We start from the raw sequence: 12658 nt of genomic DNA on the forward strand, positions 1-12658 counted from the left end.
CTACAATCACTGGTGATAAAGAGTTGTGACCCTGCGGCTCGCCAGGTGAAGAGAAGGGCATGGGCAGAAGTGATGGAGAGTTTGTTTTCTGTGGTTCTGCCACTCAAGCTGGCAGCCTAAGAGCTGATTTATGAAACAAACGAAGTGCATACCAGTAAGCCTGTTGTAAGAGGGGAAAAAAAATAACGGGGAAAAAAAAGTAGCTGAGACAAAAGAATGAATGCATCTGACCTGCGAGCATAATCCAGACCCTTGCTTTTGCAACAGAATTAATAATGTATTTTGAGGTCTTAGCCAGGACCCCGATGGGGGGAGCCTTGCTGAAGGGCTTCCAGCTCACTGACTCACTGCTCTGGTGTTCTGTCCCCCGTGACTCACTCCTCTCTGACTCTGAATCTTTTTGGAGAGAGAGTGAAAAATAGCAAAATATGCACCAAGCCTATTGAAAAATTAGACTAGATCCAAGAACTATGCACTGGGGAAAGGGCAGGGAAATGTGAGGATTTTCCTATTTTATATAACTCCCAAGAGGCTTGGGCTTAATGAGCAATAGCATCCTTTTCTCTGCTGGCAGACAGTGGGCTTAAGAGACACTGAACTTCAGGGTTGTTTCTCATCCTTGCTTCAACTGCACAAAGGCTGCTTTTTTTTTTTTTTTTCCTTTTTTCTTTCAACCCATATTTAGTCCTAGTTATTACAGAGTTTAATTTTGGTTTTAATTCTCTCTTTAAATCCAAAATAATTTTTTGGGGGGCGTGGGGGGATGCTAAGGAAAGTGGAAGAATGTTTTAGAACAAGGAAAGACAAAGGAATAAAACATGGTTCTTGAAAAATCTCCCCAATTAGTTAAAAATGAATGCACTTCTTTGTTGGTTGTGGGTCGGAAATACTTGAGTGTTTACAATGGAAGTGTGTGCATGCATGTGTGCATTATGGGGTGGATTGTAAGATTTGCTCAGCATGAACTTCAGCATTTCCAGCTGTGTAACCTGAGCAAGTTGGGAAGATGTGCAGATTTAATTACCATGTAAATCTGTTAGCTCTGAATTTCCTGGCATTTGTTTTGCTGATGACACAACCTGAATGTTATTCACTTAGTGGATTCTTTTAATCTGTCCAATTTTTTTTTTCTTGTAATGCTTAAAATGACTAATTGCTGGTGTGATACTTCAAGTGATTGTATCTGCTGTTATGGTGGATCTCTTTGCTGTTTTCATTTTGCGTTGCTCTTCATATCCTCCTGCAAATGAGGTAATGTCAATGTAGTTAATGACTAGACAGTAAAGAATTTTACAGTAGAGTAAAATAATTGAGTGACTGTTTTTCTGCATCTTGGTTTCAATTTTTACACTGTAGAAGTTAAAAACCTAGAAATCTGAGGTTCCCACTCTTTGCCCTTGGCAGGTACGCAAGCCAGGGTAGCGTAAATGTCTCTGCTGTGTTATCAGCATGTTTTGTGTGTGACTTGAGGGACTATTTACAGTCTTCAGTCTCTCTGTTCTCTGCTGCGGCTGCACCAAAGACTTTTCTTGCCATCAGAAAGCTTTTCCAGCTATTTGGGTCCTTCATCAGGCTGAGAGGGAGGATCTCTGTGTCTTGCTTAAGAGTAAGAAGCTAGATGTGCCCGCAGTCACATGCTCAATACTGTGGTCTGTCCAAGGGGTCTCAGCAAATTACATTTCAGCTGTTTCAGTGTGGTTGCATAAATTTTTTCAAATACCCACTGCCAAGTATAGTTGGTCATGTGTTGTGTGTGTCTGTGTCTGGCCCTCCCCCCCCCCTCCCCCCCAGTTAGTGCATACCAAAGGTAAGTACCCTGGTATATCAAGCTGTATAGGGTGCAGTGGCTTGCTCTGCCGTTCTTTCTCTCTGTGGGAATGTTGATGAATGATTTTGGGGGGTTGGTTTTATCTGTCTTTCACCCCCCATGTTTGGAATCAGCCATATGGGAAAATACTGTATTGCTGCAGGGTGTCCTTTGTTTCTCATCCTTCTAAGAGCAATGCAGCAGAAGCTTGGATCTGTGCCTTGTGACAGCGGTGTGTCAAGGCACCCCGTGCCAGCAGAGGAGCTATTCTGTTCCCTGTAGAGCACGTGTGGGTGAATTGCAGAGGTGAGGCTACAGGGGCTCCCTTGGTAGCTCTTCTCAAAGCTGACAAAGATTGGTACCACACAATGGAAGCCATAGCTTAGTTTGGAGAATGAGTGGTGGCCAGCTTCTCTGCTGCAAACATAAAGGATTTCTAGAAAGGGAAGAAGTTGGGAGGAGTGATGTACCTGAAAATCTACAGAATTTGTGTTTGAATCTCTGAAAATTAACCGATGCCGAAGTGCCAGTAACTACTGGGAACAGTTGTCTTAGTTGTTGGAAGTGGTGCGCAGTGACACCTCCAGTCTATCATCGTTGAAGTTGCAGCAGGAAGGTGTACAGCACCATGAACACCACCACCAGGGAAGAAAAAACCTGCCTTGAGGAAGCTTTTTAACCTGTGCCTTGGGGTTGGGTGTGCAGAAAGCAGTAGACTGCTGCATTGTCGTCACAGGTAGGCTTGTGTGTTCAGTCCTCCACGAGCAGCGTCTCTAGGCATGGTTCTTCATTAGCTAAAAAGGGCAGGTCTGTGCTCCAAGCCCCTATGGGTTGGTGCCGCACTTGCAAACCCAGACAGAGGCAATGGTGACCTGCACGATGCCTTTTACAGCTCTTGCCTTGCAGTAAAGTCCAGAGCTCGACCCATGAAGGCTGACCAGCATGTATGTGCCATCTTTAACAACTGGCGCCTTGCCTGGATCTTCCAGAGCTTGAAGCCTTTCGGTAGCAGCTGTGACTCCTACTCAGAGCTCCTTAGCTGCCAGATGTCTGTGAAATGTGTGCTTGGTTCCTTGCAGAGGAGATGGTATCTCCGTTCAGCCATGCTTCTTGATCTGTTTGCTGTTATTAACTAGAAATGCTGCTATCTTTTGTGATACGTTGTGGTTTATCTCCTACGCACTTTTGTTTATGCAAACCACAAAAGAGCTGCTGAAGAAATTATTCACTTTTCTCCCTCTTATCTTAATGTGAGAGGAAATTGGCGGAGAGGTGAGGAAGGGGCAAATTCATATCTGTGGTGCATGTTTACTTCCCCATGGGTGGGGGCTGGTTTGTGGTTTCCCCTTTCTTCTCTTTCCTCATCCTCTCCAGGAGCGCTGTGTCGTACATTACATGGACTCTGATTCCTTTGATACAAAATTAAGGGTGCCGTCCTTTCTCACACCCTCCATTATTGCTGCTGAAGCCTTGCATAAGATAAATATCAGGGAGTTTTGTACCTACAGATAAATGGTGGGCTTCATTTTTATCCCATGAGTGCCTGTTGGGTAGAAGGGATGCCTCACACCTGGGCAGTTCCACTTATGGGGAGTGGATGGATACCTTCAGGATGGGGAAACATCAGGGTGAGCCAGGCAGCAGCCATTAACCCCCAGAAGGGGAATATCTTGAACTCGTGGGTGGTTCTCACCCCGGCACATTGCGTGTAGGCTGGCTTGCCCAGGGCTGCTTGGAGAGCAGGGCTTGTTCTGCAGTGTGCTGTAGCTAGCTCTCGTCTGGGGTGACTCTTCTGGAAAGGGTGGATTGTGCTGCTGCAGTCGGTGTGTGGGACTTGAAGCTGGTGCATTGTGTTTTCCAGGCTCAGCAAAGCCCATCACTTGTTCAGTAATTTCAGTATAGTTATGAAGTGTCATTGGGAGCTCTTGACTTCCTCATAATTCCTTTTTAGTGAGTTCTTAGAAAGTCAATTTTCTGAACACAACTGTTTCATTTTAGCTGTGATAATGTCACAACTTTAGGCAACTGGGACTAGTGCTGCTCTTGTCTGGCTTCAGGTCATGTGGTGGGGAAGTTAGTGCTGCCACGCACCTAGCAAAACCCAGGTCTCTCTTTTGCTTCAGAGATGTTCATTTAATCAGAGAAGAAAGAAAAAAAAACCAACACCAACTCCTTGTCCCTTAAGCAGAACTGGAGAAAAGGGCTTTTGTCTGGCAGGAACGGGCAGATGCTGTGGAGGGCTGAAGCCTGCGCCCCAGCTGGTCTGCAGCCAAATACTACTTTCAACGAGCTATCCAAAATGCGCCGCACGCCTGGATATAAGAGCTCTTCTCTGCTTACTGCGGGGTGATGTCTGTAGGTGTTTTGTATTCCCCATAAGTACCCGGGTTATAGGTGGGAACAAATGTCCAACCAAATTGGTGGTGAAACTCTATGGGGCTGCAACTTACTTTCTCTCTGCAAGCAGGAGCACTTCTGGTTTTTTTGTCTTTTCAAGGTTCTGGGGGAAGGGGAGGTGGAAGGTAAGGTTACATCTGTCCTAAATCCATGACTTTTTACAGAGGTTAAAATCCCAGCTGAACACATCTCTTCGGTATGTAGGGAGAGTAGTTTTAATAACTCAAGCAGACTCCTTGTACTAACACATGTCTGCAATTAGTGCTGCGGCTGCCAGTGGGGTGTGAGGATAGCAGGAAGCTGGCAATGGAGCTGTCTACAGAGGTACTAAAAACAAAAAAGGAAAAGAAGAGAAAAAAGGCACATTTTCAATGCAAGTGCTCTTTTATCTTTTTTCTTTTTAAAGGTGAACTTGCGGGGTGATAGGTGCCAAGCTGAAAGCCACAGACAAAGGATTTCTTTCTTTTGCAAGCAAATATATATACAGGTTCTAAGGGCAAAAGTCTCAGTTTCCTCCCTAAATTGCCCTTTCCTGTTCCTTGAGGGTTATTCTGTGGCTTTCCAGCTCTGGAAGTGGCTGATGACAGCTAAGGTACACATGGAAGCAGACAGGAGAGCATGGAGAGGAGGAGGAGGGTTGGGAATGGGAGAGTGTGCTCTGAAAAGGCAGAGGGAGCAGCTTAGCTATAGGTGGAAGTGCGGAGGAGCTGGGGCCTAACTGCTTCTGGATGGTTTCTGCTGTAGCTGTTGCTCATAGGATTTTTCCTTTTTAATTGTCTAGACAAATGGAGCCACTTTCAATCAGGCAATTGGTTTCTTAACAAAAAAAAAAAAATCAAAGGAAGCTAACTTTAAGCATTCACTGTAGTAGAGATGTGTATAACGTATGAAAAATTCCTGTAAATCAAGTGGTGGTGTTTTTTCTAATCACTGAGCAAGAAGTCGGAATTCATAAAAGTCTGTTCCATGAATTCAGTAGCAATGCAGTCTGACCTTGGCAATTGTTTGAGGCTTCTCTGTTGACCAGTATTCAAAGTTACTTCACAGAGCATTAAAAATAAGATTAAAAATTGTAATGAAACTAGAGAGTTATTTTAAAAACTGATTGACCATTTATTTGCTCTCAGACGGTTCCGTGGTAAATACAGATTCTTTTCTTCCTCACAGCTTGCTGCTTTGCAGCTGCATGTGAAAAGGAGAAAGCACAAATGATGAACATGTTGAACATCCTTCCCCACCCCAAGGTCCTCTTTATCTGTGCTTTTGGGAAGTTGAATGTTTGTTTTTTCTTTGCTTCTCTTGAAACGGTTTTAGGAAAATTCCCCATTCAGAAAGGGGTAAAAAAAATCTCGAAAGTACCTAACGTTAATCAAGTGGAAAAGGTAAAATAATATTTGATATTAATTTTTCCATATCAAAGCAATAATAGACAGAAAGCTGATAGAAATTTTTATTTGTGCATTTGCCAAAAATAGCTGAGTGGCCTGTGGTCTTTTTGTCTTTCAGTAGAGTCTGTTAGAACATATAAATAGTGTCAGGCTAAGTCAACACTTAGGTATGGTATTTTCAAGAATGACATCCTCAGATTGGATGACACTGGTGATGAAGTAGCTGTGTGTAGAAACCAGGATACAAATACTGTATCAACCCTATTTCAGTATCTGCTAGTCATCAGTCAGGATGATGCATGCAAGAATTAGAAAGAGGGAAAAGTTCTAGAGAGCTTTAGGAAAATATAATTGACTCTTGCCATTAGCCCAAACGAAGAGAAGTCTGTAGACTGTGGGGGAAAGATTGTCCCTAAGAAAGGCACTGCTTTTTTATAGGTTCATCCTTGACTTCTGTTGTGGTTGGGAAGCATTTCTGTCCCTTGTTTACACTTAATGGCTACCCACCCTGTTTTACTCAGTGTCTTTATTGATGCACTGGAGTGTTCAACTAATCTTGGGTATCCTTTTTCTTTCTTCTTTGCATAGTGTGGAATTGTAGTTTATACTTTTATCCGTGCAGATGTTGGGACACAGCCCTGGATATGAAGTGCTAGTGAGTCCTTGGGAATCAAAATTAAAATAAACAAGGCTTTCTAAGGTGGTGACGACCCTCTTGCTGAGTCACTTGAGGGTTTGTTTAGAAGCGTTATCATTTACAGTAAGTAAATATGAGGCTAGAAGTTTGTTTTACCATTTGTAAAGGCTTTACTTTAGCTAGCTTGCTATTCCAGCATAGCAACTGTGGTCCTCTGTTTATTGCCTTATGTTTAGTAAATATTTTCTTTTCCTCAATGTCAGTCAGAATTGACTGAAGCCTTATTGATTTTGAAAGAAGGTACAGTTAGCATTTATGAGCATCTTGGAAGAGGCGCTCGAACTTTCAGGGGACTCTCACAGAGCCAGCTGTGCTCAGTGTTTTCCAGCATCAGGCTTCAAGGCCACAGGTGCTGCTGGAGCTGTGAGATGTGCATGCATGGGAGTGTGAGCACACCGCTTCTTTCATGGGTTTATACAATATTGACTTGTTTGAATCTTTATTTAGCGTACAGGAAGCTGAATCTTGAGTTTCAGTGTTTGTTTCTGCAGGAGAGAGCAAGACGAAGAGCCAAGATCAATACTGCTTGCAAAAACAGAGCAAATCAGATTTAGGCTTTTGTAGGATCGTGCCCCAATTGAAAGAGACTCCTATATAAGATGGTATATAATGCCTGATTGTTTGGAAAAGCTCATTACAATTTGTTGTACAAATATTTTTGTACAAAAATAGAATTCTTTGTGTGAATGAGATTAGCAGGAATGCTTTGTTGCAGTGCAGTTTCTTGGTCTGTCAAAGATGTGACCTTCTGACATTGGAAACAACACCAAGAAGAGATGCAGAATTTTTGGCTATGGATGGGAACTGCATCGGAGTCTCAAGGAAGTAGATCACGAGATTTGGTTTGTGCTCGTAAAAACCAAACAGTTACCCTGCTACATACAGCCATAACATGTGCTGTCAGTGTAATAGGTAAAGTGGTGATTAGTACTGGCTGTCAGGAGCTCTGGGGTCTAGAAGCTGGATATGGACTCTAGTCCTAGGTGGAATGCAACATCTAAAATAGATGTGTAAATCAGCCAGGAAACCTGTTTTACAGGAAACATGTTAGTTGTTTGGTTGGGGACATGCATGGACCCATTTCCCTAGAGTGCGCCTGATGATCTGCATAACTAAAATAGTCATACATGGTGCTGGAGTCTGTGTCTGTGTTTCCTTTTCTTCTCTGCTTCAGAGAAATTTAACTCTGTATATTCTATTCCACACATAAAGTTTCTGGTGATAAATCTGCAGGATCTCTCACACTGTCTGGGTGAAATGTGCTTTCCCATTTTTGGTGGTGTGCTGTAGTGAGTACCTTTGGTGGTGGTAGGGGAGGCTGCTTCAGGACATGACTACCATGCTTCTGTTTTCTGTTATCATTGCAAGTTAATTGCAGGCTCTTCTGTTGTACTGTATGCCTCTGAGAGGACTTTTGTTCTAGCTCTAGCTCTTCAGCTTGAAGTAGTGATTGGAGGAGGAGGTTGTTAGGCAGGGCTGGTAGATCCTGCTGCTGACTGGCACAGATGCCTGGTACAGATACTGGAATTGTTCTATCAATGCTTTCCTATTGTTGGCATGACAGACAAGGAGATAAACCTTTCCTCCCCCTTTTTATCTCCACAGCACTTCACAGAGTTCCTGGATGAGTTTTCACCCGATGTCCTAGGCCAGCTCTTGAATGATCCTTTCTTGTCTGAGAAGAACGAAATAATGGAGGTGGAATTGTCTCCGGCATCCCCAGCACCCCTTATCCAGGCAGAACACAGCTACTCCCTCTGTGGGGACTCTCGACCTCAGTCTCCCTTGACCCACATCTCAACTGATGACAACTTCAATGAAGGTAGTGTGCACTGGGCCCTTGTTCGTTTGTCATGAAGGTGCTGTAACAAAATGTTCTTGGTGGGGTGATGCTGCACAAAGGGTGCATGTGAATGCTGTTTGTGAATTGATAGAACTACAATGATTCTATGGCTCTATGACTTGTTTTCTTTTTAGTCTGCAGGCATTGTGAATAAAGAAACATGTCCATAGACAGGGAAACTGTGCTCAGCAGAAGTTAGTAACTTTGCACTGTAAACATTTTGAATTAAAATGCCCATCAAAAGCAATGGGAGAAGGGCCAGAAGTACACTTGTTTTCAGGTAGCTGAATCTGTGGTTGTTGAAGATAAATGGAGACTGATAAACCAAATGAGTCAAATGAGGACCACCATGAAGTCTGGGTACTGTAGAACATGACATGGAAGGAAAGGGTGAGGTGGGTTTTGTTCAGTCTTCTGGAGAAAAAACAAAGGGGAGATCTTATTGCTGTCTACGGCTGTCTGATGAAAGCATGCAGAGAAGGCAAAGCTGGACACAGTGATGGCACAAGAGGTAATGGTTGCAAGTTGCAAGTTTTTAGGAAATAAAAAAAAGGCAAAGAAAAAAATAATGCCCATCAAGAAGTCTTTGGTGATCTTCTAAAGACATAACTGCAATTTTATAGATCCTGTGGTTGTACAAAATGGCAATGCATCAAAAATGATGAAAGCCAGCAGCATTTTTAGCAGTTATCTTTAGTTCAGCAGTTATAAACATCTGGAATGGAAAAAAGGGAAATGCAGGAATGGTGGGAGGAAGAGATCCAACCTGCTTGTTCTGGTGTGAAGATAGCTGCTGGCAGGAAAGGGAGTTCAAGGTAGAAACTAGTGGTTGATGAGGAGCAAGGACATGAATATCTGGTGACTATTAGGAATAATCACCATGGCAGACTTTCACTCCTAATAATTGGTTTATGTCTTCAACATTAGCTTTACAGTGAAAAGCAGTAGAGTGCTAAGATGCATCACAATAAAAGGGAGAGAGATTAGTGCTTTATATCTAAGCATTAACAAGCTAAGCTGTTTATGAACATCCATCAGGACGTAAGTTTTCAAAGGCTGACAGTTTTGCAGTCCAGAATGCTGTCTTAAAACAAGATGCGGTCTGTTAGAGATTTCACAAGGGGACAAGTAGTAAAACCTGTCAGAAGGCTTTTCAGTGTGAGAAAAGATTTTTGGACATGATCTGGAAACATCATCTACAATGAAGCCTTCCCATTTTTATTTCCCGTTTTATGCATATTTAAATTAATACATACAGGAGATACTGACTGCGGCAGGAGAAACAAGCACAAGAAACTTGGGAAACTAAGCTTCTCTGGAAGTTAATAGGGAGAAGCTTCAAACTAGGCTAAAAGTGAGGGGAGTTTTCTTTGGGGAAAAATCCTGAAGAAATTCAATACTGCTGAGACCACTGGGTAATTAATAGAGCTCTAGTCAAATGATGTTTTAAAAAGCCAAGAAACATTAACAAGTGGGTTTAAAAATAGAAAATGAAGGGAAAGCATTTCATCTTCTGTTCACTCCGCAGAACGTTTCATAAGAGAAGAGTAGGAGGAGTTGTATTTGGTGTTTGGGATTTTGTTAATCTTAACCCTGCAATGATGCTCACAACCTTTCAATATGTATTGGCTGGAAAACAGTGAAGCTCAGAGAAATACTTGAGGAAATTGCAGAATTACAGTTAACATGGCTGTCTGATAGATATTCAAAAGCATCTCTGATTTTTCAGTCCTTGAGTCCGTGAGAGCAGGAGAGAGGGGGATTTTGTAGGTGGCAGACTGCAGGGTTTAGCACTGGAGATTGAAAGCATCTGTGTTGTTAGGTGGTGGAGGTACACAGTCCTTCTGGACAACTAGTGAATGCCAGTCCCCTTGGTGGAGTAAGGGGACAGATACTGGGAGCACCCATGTGCTTTTGGGGAGCAGGAGGTACAGGCTGTGGAAGGGGACGTCCATGTGCTCCAGCATGATCTCCCCTGCTGGGGAGCTGGCAGTGGTTTTGTGGAGCGGCAGGGGCTGAGAAACGAGGTTGGCTGAGGGGCTTACAGAAAGAATGTGCAAAAAATTTTACATTCTCCAAATAACCACCCTGCTGGGCAGATGGGTGAGCTCTTACAGCTGTCGTGTTTTCATGGTTTTTCCATGGCGAGGCTTCATGAGTCTGCATGACCCTGCCCTGCAGGACTGGGAGTAGAAACAGGCTAGTGAGGAGGCTCACGTATGGCACTTGCATGCGTGTGAGCACACGTGCTATGGACAGACGTGCAGTGACCTGTGTGCCTGCAGTCAGCAGCAGCGTGAGGAGGAGGAGGATGGCACAGGGCAGTTAAGCTGAGTCTGGGTGCCGTTTCAGAGCTTCGCCCTTAATTCTGGAGGATTAAGGGCCTGGTGTTGTGCACAAAGCACATGGCAAACAGGCTTCGTTCTCGCTTCGCAGTGAAGTCAGTTACCTGATGTTTTTCTTTGTAACTCTTTTAGCAGCTGTCCTGGTGATGAGTGCTGGTGGGGTGTCCCCCGGGGTGCCCAGAAATGCCACCCCCTCCTAGGCCAGTGGGTGCTGGGGGCAGGCAAAGGCAGGGGACATGCGGGGAGGGGGGAACCCCAGGATTTTCTAGGGCCAGGCCTCTTTGCCCGTATGGCTGGGTAATGCATACTTGGAAGGGAACCAATTACGTGCCTTGCTGTTGCTGTCACAGCAGCAGCTACTCTGTTAGTGTGACCTGGAGCTGCAAACTCCTTTCAGCAGAGGCAACTTTTCAATTGCCGCATGGCAGCATACGATGAGGTGCAGGCTGGCTCCCCTGTGGCACTTCTAACTTGGTGTGTGTTAATTGTGTAATGCTAATTGGCAGCTCAGCCCTTGGGTGCCATTTCCGTGCCAGTGGAGGGAGGCCCCCTGTGACGGTGGGGGACAGGGGTGGATTGTACCACACGGGTCTGGTGTGCTAAAGGGAAATGTACCAGCCTGCCTGTAAAAAATAGCCTTAAAAACTTAAAAGTTTGTTTCCATGGCAACAGGCGTGTTGGAGATGGCAGGGAGGTATGAGTGACAGCTGGGGGTGTGCAGTCCATCCTGGGGACAGGGTCCTGCTGTCTGTGTGGCCCAGGGTGACCCAAGCCACCGGTCCCAGCCCTGCAGCACTGGGGCCAGTGTGCTGCCACCAGGCTGGCCCCATGGTGTGCCACTCCACAACCTGCCTTTCTGCCCTCCTCCTTCAGTCTGTGCCAGCCTGTTGGAGGAGGGAGTTGGGTTTTGGGAGTTGTCTCCATCTGGTTCAATGGCACCCAACACCTGCAGTGGCTTTCATCTCAGTGTTCACAAGTGCGGAGTCCCAGAGCCCCAGGGTATGGGGAAGCTGAGAAAAAGGCCCATCTTGTTATGCACATGATCTTCAAGACAGGTTTAAGCCATTCAGTGTCTATTTCTGCCTTTCATTTTTTCCCCGCCAAGTCTCCAACAACCTTACTGAAAATCCTATTCAGTGTTTCCTTTCAGGCATTACAGGGAAGTGAGTGATTGCTCTAACTCCATAAGCACCTTCTTGCCCACTGTTACAGGGGAACAATTAACTTCTGCTGTGAACTGTTCCTGTTGGCCACTACCCAGCCATTACCACAATTTCTACAATCACTACATTGACCTATTCATGCTTCTGTAAATCTTAGGTAAAGGTGTTTTGGTTTTTTTTTTATTTAAAAAGCACTGGAAATGTAAAACCTGGCAAACTCATAAGCCTGGGTTTAACTCTTCTGAGAAATCCTTTGACCTCAAGGTGAGGACACATTTAAGTGCCCATAAGATCAGGGTCCCAACACCAGTTTCCCCCAGTTATTTGCTCTTCTGACTTCACTGTATTGAGACTGTATTTCCCCAATTTTGTGCAAAACAACTTTTCTGAGTGCTCACAGCTTGGTGCTAGCGTCGGGTCTCTGAAGGTGTCAGTCGCTAAATCTCCAGCTTGTAAAAGCATTGGCAAGAGTAACTGTTCTAAAGCAGATGTGGGCATGACGCCTGGCATTTAGTTGTTTGGGTTTTCCCCCTCTGAAAATCTATTCTTATATTCAAATTTGCATAAACTTTAAAGATACTAGAAAGAGAGATATTTATAGGCCTGACCTGCTTGCTTGCAGCTGGCTCACCATGAACTTTTGTTTGCCTGAACTGGTGAATAATGCATCTGGCCTGGGGAGAGCTCCAGGCTGTAACATGAAAAAAGAGGCTGTGTCCTGTGTACCGATGATCTGCACTGGCTGCACTGCTGCCTCTCTTGCAGCAGGTTTCTGCTTTCTAGTTGTGAGCCCTGCGTTTTTAGAGACAACTGCAGAGTAGATGTGGAAAAGCACGGTGAGTAGTTGTGAAGTGGAAAATGCTTCTTTGGAAGGAAACGAAGAAGCTGGGAGGGGAGACTGAGAATGGGTCTGATGTTTAAGCAAGACCTCTTGCTGTGCATCAGGGCCTTTTGGGGCACAGATTCACTTGTGGCAGTTGTGAATGGTTAGGGGAAAAAGCGAAAAAGCTTTATTTTC

At 44.4% G+C, this 12658-nt stretch overlaps 1 protein-coding gene across 2 annotated transcripts in view; it reads left to right on the forward strand.

Annotated features, from left to right (window-relative positions):
- The window catches only part of CREB3L2 (cAMP responsive element binding protein 3 like 2), an 85616-nt gene that overhangs the window by 38019 nt on the left and 34939 nt on the right, over nt 1-12658 (forward strand). For both annotated transcript variants that reach the window (XM_055807385.1, XM_055807384.1), the window contains exon 2: nt 7895-8111. In XM_055807385.1, the coding sequence (XP_055663360.1) occupies nt 7895-8111 (217 nt within the window). The remainder of the gene's footprint in view (nt 1-7894; nt 8112-12658) is intronic.

This window comes from Falco peregrinus, chromosome 6, assembly GCF_023634155.1.
Source record: "Falco peregrinus isolate bFalPer1 chromosome 6, bFalPer1.pri, whole genome shotgun sequence".
NCBI lineage: Eukaryota > Metazoa > Chordata > Aves > Falconiformes > Falconidae > Falco > Falco peregrinus.